Below are 6915 nucleotides of genomic sequence, written 5' to 3'. Positions count from 1 at the left end.
GGAAGGTGTAATGGCCATTCAAGAGGTGCTCACGTGGAATTTGCAGCTATGGAGACAGGAATGGTTTTGCAGAGGAGAAGCATTCATCCCGTTTCGATGTGGCCAATACAGAGCACCCATATGCCAGCCTGGCACTGTGCCTGCACACAAAAAACGCAACACAACTGTTACCAAGACAGAGAGAGCCCTGCCCTCATGGTGTCTAAAGGCTGACTGAAAGAAGGCAGACATTTAGAGAGGGGGAAGGAATTCCAGGCAGAAGGACCTGTGCAGCAAAGACAGGAAGGCAGAGCATCAGAAAGCATCAGTCACACAGGAGTGAGCCGTGGTTCCACTGGCACAGAGGCAGGCAGTACACCGAAGAGCAGCATGAGAAAAGGTAGGCGGGTAGGATGCAGCTGATATGGAGCTCCTGAAATGCCAGGCTATGGGGTCTGATTTTAACTAGTCCAACAAATACCCTAACAACTCTACGTGACTGAATGTTTATTAAACTTCACATGATCACTGATTTGTATCCAAAAACACTTTGTTTTTCTGTAACTAAAGGGAAGATGGCTGAAAGAAAATTCTCCCCCCAAAGTAATTTAAATAAATTTATTTGCAGGAGAAAAACATCTGAACATCAGGTACAGTCTGATCCACGATGATCCAACAATAGTCATAATTCATTCTGGAAGTACTCTTACACAGCTGGCAGGAGAAAGTCCACATGGAGCATCAGCTGAACATTTATCAGAATTCACAAAGCCATCTAACCTGAGTATTACACAACACGTAATGATCATGATACAATAATAAAAATACAATATCCAATACTCACTACTTTGTGAGCTACAGCTAAAATATAAAGTATTTAGGCTCTTTTTAAAAAAATGAAAAAAATATTTCTATTATAGCTTTATTTCAAGCATTTTCAGTTAGATACAGCTTTATATATTTTCACTCACAACAGACAGCAAGAGAATGCCTTCTTAAGTATCTGTAGATAAAATATATTACTCGTTTAAATGTTTGTACTCTGAAACATACTTCGCCAGGTATGAGTTCAGATAAGAGTATGAAACTGTGCTGTGGCAAAATCCTGGCTGATGATCAAGACTTAGATAGTTTTCATATTTGTTTAAAACAACTTACATCAGGGAAAAAAGAAGTGAGGACATAAAGAGAACCAACATTATTCTTTTTCAATGAAGCAGTCTAATTCCAGAGAACGGGCTTTCCATTTTGAATTCAAAGTGTGTGGTCCCAAAGTTGAATTTTTTCCAGTCCAAGGAGCTGCCTGCGGCGGAGGCAACAGGCAATGATGAAGCGAGTTGAGAGGAAAGCGTTAACTGAACTACAGAGATGGTCACTGATAAAACAAGTTTCTACAGGTCCTTGAGCCCACACAGAGGCGAAGGGGAGCCAGAACTATCAATACAGAAGAAAAATGTGCTCACTGAACTGCACACACAGAGCTTCTAGGAGGGTTAACAGTTCTTGACATAGGTTCCTGGTTGTAGTTTACAATATCTGCCTTCACCACCCTCTGTCATAAAAGAAAACAAAGTTATTATCAGGACATCAGAACATTTAGAAAGAGCTCCTTAAAGTATATTTTTATTTTCTGAACTTTGGTGAACTCCTGATGATAGACATCATAAATGAAGCAGGAGCTGATATTAAAAGAACCAGCCAGGACCAACTAAGGTCAAGCTGGGATATATTTTGGTGGAGGGTGAGGGAGTAGCGGGGCAGGGGTAATTCTGTTAAGGATGTAATAGCATTTCTTTTACTGAGTCTTCTCTGGTTTTATGACAATAATAACTTGAGGTTACCAAAAGTCTAATAAAAAATTGGCAAATCAATATGAAACATTAAGCCCTGGTTATAATTTAAAGCAAAGGAATTAAAATTAATCATTTATATATCTTAATAGATAAGATCTCACCATTTCAAAGAATATCATTATTTATTAATATTTCCATAAATCATTATATCCAGTCATAACTTTTTAAAGAATGTTTATCAATTTGTGAGTTAGTGAAGAGATATAAATGTCAGAGAAGTTACATATAAAGAAGAAATGTTTTAAGCAACCCAATTTTTAAAACTGTTCTCCCAAATTCCTAACTTACTTCCAAATAGCTCACTATTGGTTATGAATAATGACTCTAACAAAATATAGAATAATGAGAAAGTTAGAAAATTACCTCATATTCATGTTTTTAAAATAATTTAGACCAAAAGACACTTTTAACTCTTCCTTCCTTCCCTCTAACACACACTTCAAGGAATATCTTAAACAATGAATTTAGCAATATGCCCTAACATTCATCTCTAAGTAATTATTTAAAGTAAAACACATCCTTTACTGTTTTCAACTCTTTTACTAACTCTGCACACACAAGCAGACAAAGAAGGGTAACTCAAGGCAAATTTTAAAAATACTCTTTCAATTACCAGGCTATTTCAGGAAAAAATGGTAAGGAATGAATAATGAAATAACTACCTCAATTCTCCACTTCACTGCACATGTAATAAACACAACCATAAAGACAAATACATTTGAAAGTAACTGAAATATTATTTTAATTTTTTCCCAATTCCTTGTGTAAGTCATAAGTCTCCCAGCAAAGGATCAATTTTTCAAAGTTCTAAACCAGGACTTATGCAATATTAATTCCCAGTAATGTACAATAATCATTTGAACTTCTCTATTCCTAAAGAATAAAGAACAAGACAGCATTCACTAGTTCTCCCCACCCTCCTCCCCCAAACTGCAACAGTTTATCAATTAATACCTGCACTACTGTACTGAACAGATTCTACTCTGAGCAGAGTTGGTATGTTGATTATCTTCTTCCGGGTACTTCACTATTTCTGCCCTGACAATATGCTGTCAATTCCATACAACATAAGATGCAGAAGAAAGAGGAAAAAAAGAAAGAAAAATGGAAAGTTTACTCAATGACTGAAAATAGAAGGGAACAAACACCAAAGGAGAAAAAGAAATACACACATAAATTTAAACATGTCACAAAAGAAATAGCAAAATATATGCATATAAAAGTAAAGAAAATGAACAAAGATCCAAGAAACATTGTTCTCTACAATTCTATTTAATTACTGAAATAGACATGCCTACTGAACCTCTCAGAGAAGCTGTGGGTTCTATTTTTGATATCACAATTACACATAATATATATAACGCCCAATATTTCAGAGGGCAACTAAGAATTTGGGGGCTTTTCTATGCTAAAGTGCAGCCAAGGTACCAATTCAATTTCTTTTTACAAACATTACTGAGGATCTACTATGTGCCAGTTGCTCTACACTAGGAACAAATGATGAATTACACAGGATTTGTTCATAAGTTGCTATGGACCTAATGGGAAGAGAACATGTACACAGCTAGTTGTCATACCAGATAAGTGCTTTACTAGTGGACTTAAAAATATGTTGTGGGAACAAAGAAGGAGTGATTCATTTTCTTTGAAGGTGGGGAGAGGATGCATAAATCAGAGGAAGCTATATGTCATTTACAGTTTTTACATTTAATAATATTTATTACTTTTCAAAGACTTTCTTTTGAAGCTCATTCCCCCACCCCTCACACAACCCTAACCTCCATGTTTCCAAATTCCATACAGAAATAAATAAGTTCAAAACACACTTTTCTATCATTTTAAAAAAAATTCTGACATACAATATTTAAGCACAACAGCTGTTGTTTTCAAATATCTAAGAGTTTCGCTAAATAAAGAATCAAAACTAGTTAGGTTTTTTGATTGTTATAACCCTTAAGATGAAAAGACCACATATGACAAATATGACAGAGATAACACGCTCCCCCAATTTTTTGGACTTGAAACTATCCTCGCTTTTAATGAATTCAAATATTTATTTCAGAAATATCTTCCTTCATAATAGCATCTATTAATTAGCACATACAGAAAAAAACATGTTAATCAGGTTGCTGCTTGTGATAATGTTTATAAAGACAGGATAAACAACTGAGAGTGAATGAACAGGACACTACGGTATATTAGCCTTGGATGGGCTCTGCTTCAGTTCTCTAGCAGGCAGTATTAACTCCTGGATAAGACTCATGATTTACTAGGCACTCAGCCTGATGCTATCAACAGAAGCATTACCAACTGCCACATGACGTATGAGGCGGGGTACATCAGTGAAACGCTGAACACCAGCATCTGGCCTCCCCAAAACTAATTGTTTCACACCAAACTATGGGTTACAATAAAGAGAAGGGATTTTCATAATCAGTAAGCAACTCATTAATCCTCCAAAATGATGGTTTAAACCCTATCCTATAAACACAACCAGGTTACTGACCTGTGGTCAAGACATTCTGGTCAAAGTTATTGACTAACATAAATGACTTGGATTTTCACCATTAATTCTCATCAAATTAATGAAGAACTAACAAGGCAACATCTTTCTTGGGGGCCTTGGCTGTTTGACATAAAGCTTTGCACAAAGTTCCTGAACTGGAAGCCAGAACCAAAGCTCTGCATATTCAGAGCTTTGCTTTCTATGAGTAAAAAAAAGCATAATTTCCATGTCATAAACTTCATGATAGGTGATTTCACAGTAGTCGGCTTGTTTACAAGTCATTCATTCACTGACATTTTCAGAGAAAATGTTTCCTACAAAATACCCACCTTTATTTTTGGAGCCACAAAGTACACTCAATTACTCTCTGCTATTAGTCAGTTGAGTGAAAATAATGCAGTGGCCCTAAGAGGAAGGGAGCTGTGTGGTTGAACACCAGCTTAACCCTTGTTTTGTCAAAGAGTTGTGAGCGGATACTGGAAATGGTAGCTCTCCATAAGGGTAAGAAAGCAAGCAACCTAGGAGTTGAGGTAAGGTATAAGCAGTAGAGACTGACTCTTCGGAAGACACTAAAGATAAATTTGGTCAATTCTACAACTGTGTTTTAGTCCAGATAGTAGTAACAAATTTACCTTTGCAAAAGTCATAGTTTATCATGCTCAGGATATGGAGTAAACATACTTTGACAGCTGAAACACCTGTCACTATCACTCATTCAAAGCAAACCACTATTCTAGGTATTAGAAATATTCATATAAATAATACATGATCTCTGTTTTTTGAGACACATAAGAGTCTAGCATGGAAAACAGATGTGTAAACTATTAAAGAATAATAAATAAATTAAAGAATACTATAATTGATACAAATTCAAAGTGCAGAGATTATAGGTTACCATTTAAAAGCATGGATATAACATTTTGAAAAGCATGATACTTGACACACAGTGGGAGCTTTTTTTTCTGTATAATGTGCCATTATAGGCTGCCAGTAACATTCATAACTTTGGGCAAGTTACTTCACGTCTTTGGTCTTCACCATCTCCTAATCTGTAAAACGCAAGGTTTATCTACATGGTTTTATCCCATCTGGTTTTGAAACTGTATGAAAAAATAAATTTTAAAAGTAAATAGTGAAAGAAAAAAATGGAATATGATCTATAGGTCTTAGCAATATTTTATTGGAACTGTCTCCTCAGGCAAGGGAAGTAAAAGCAAAATAAATAAATGGAACCTACTCAAACTTAAAAGCTTATGCAGAGAAGCACAGGGAGATCAGCACGGTGCTTTGTGACCACCTAGAGGGGTGGGATAGGGAGGGTGGGAGGGAGACGCAAGAGGGAGGGGATATGCGGATATATGTATACGTATAACTGATTCACTTTGTTGTACAGCAGAAATTAACACTACATTGTAAAGCAATTATACTCCAATAAAGATGTTAAAAAAAGAAAAAAAAAGCTTATGCAGAGAGAAGGAAAGCATCAAAAAAAGGCCACATTAAATAAGCATTAAATAACGAAAAGGCCGCCTAATGAATGGGAGAAAATATTTGCAAATGATATATCTGATAAAGAGTTAATATCCAAAATATAGAAAAAGCTCATACAACTCAATATAAAAAAAACAAAACAACAACAACAAAAAACAGATTTAAAAATGTTCAGAGGACCTGAATAGACATTTTTCCACACAAAACATACAGATGGCCAAGACACATGAAAATATGTTCAACAATGCTAATCATCAAGAAAATGCAAACCAGAACCTCAATGAGATTATCACCTCACACCTGTCAGAATGACTACTGTCAAAAGGACAAGAAATAGCAAGTTGGCAAGAATGTGTAAAAAAGAGAACCCTAGTATACTGTTGGTGGGAATGCAAATTGGTGCAGCCACGATGGAAAACACTATGGAGGTTCCCCAAAAAACTAAAAATAGAAATACCATATGATCCAGTAATTCCATTCTTGGGTATATATCTGTAGAAAATGAAGACATTATTTGAAAAGATATATGCACCCCAATGTTCATAGCAGCATTATTTATAATAACCAAGACATGGAAGTCATGTAAGTGTCCATCAACACATGAATGGATAAAGAAGATGTGCCACACACAAACACACACACATACAGACACACAATGGAATATTACTCAGCCATAAAGAGAATGCAATTTTGCCATCTGCAACAACATGGATGGACTTGGAGGCTATTATGTTTGGTGAAATAAGTCAGATAGAGAAAAACAAATATTATGTGCTTTCACTTATTTGTGGAATCTAAAAAATAAAACAAACAAACTAATATAACAAAACGGAAATAGACTCACAGATAATGGAGAACAAACTAGTGGTTACCAGTGGGGAGAGAGAAGAGGGAAGGGGCAGGATGGGGGAAGGGGACTAAGAGGTACAAACTCCTAGGTATAAAATAAATAAAATACAAGGATGTAATGTACAGCACAGGAAATACAGCCAATATTTTTAAATAACTTTATATGGAGTGTAATCTGTAAAAATATCAAATCACTATGTTGTACACCTGAAACCAATATAATATTTTAAGTCAACT

At 35.5% G+C, this 6915-nt stretch overlaps 1 protein-coding gene across 2 annotated transcripts in view; it reads right to left on the bottom strand.

Annotated features, from left to right (window-relative positions):
• Positions 1 to 589: 589 nt before the first annotated feature.
• The window catches only part of RAB28 (RAB28, member RAS oncogene family), a 92582-nt gene continuing 86256 nt past the window's right edge, over positions 590 to 6915 (bottom strand). Inside the window, exons 7-8 of one of the 2 annotated variants that reach the window (XM_082653131.1) lie at positions 2787 to 2881; positions 590 to 1531 (exon numbers count right to left, since the gene is read on the bottom strand). In XM_082653131.1, coding sequence (XP_082509257.1) covers positions 2792 to 2881 — 90 coding nt within the window. In that variant the 3' untranslated portion in view covers positions 590 to 1531; positions 2787 to 2791. The remainder of the gene's footprint in view (positions 1532 to 2786; positions 2882 to 6915) is intronic. The other variant, XM_082653130.1, reaches the window with a different exon arrangement.

Source organism: Grampus griseus (assembly GCF_964374135.1).
Source record: "Grampus griseus genome assembly, chromosome: 4".
NCBI classification, from domain to species: Eukaryota; Metazoa; Chordata; class Mammalia; order Artiodactyla; family Delphinidae; genus Grampus; species Grampus griseus.
The sequence above is the reverse complement of the archived record's forward strand: the minus strand, read 5'-3'. Positions and strand labels throughout refer to the sequence as shown.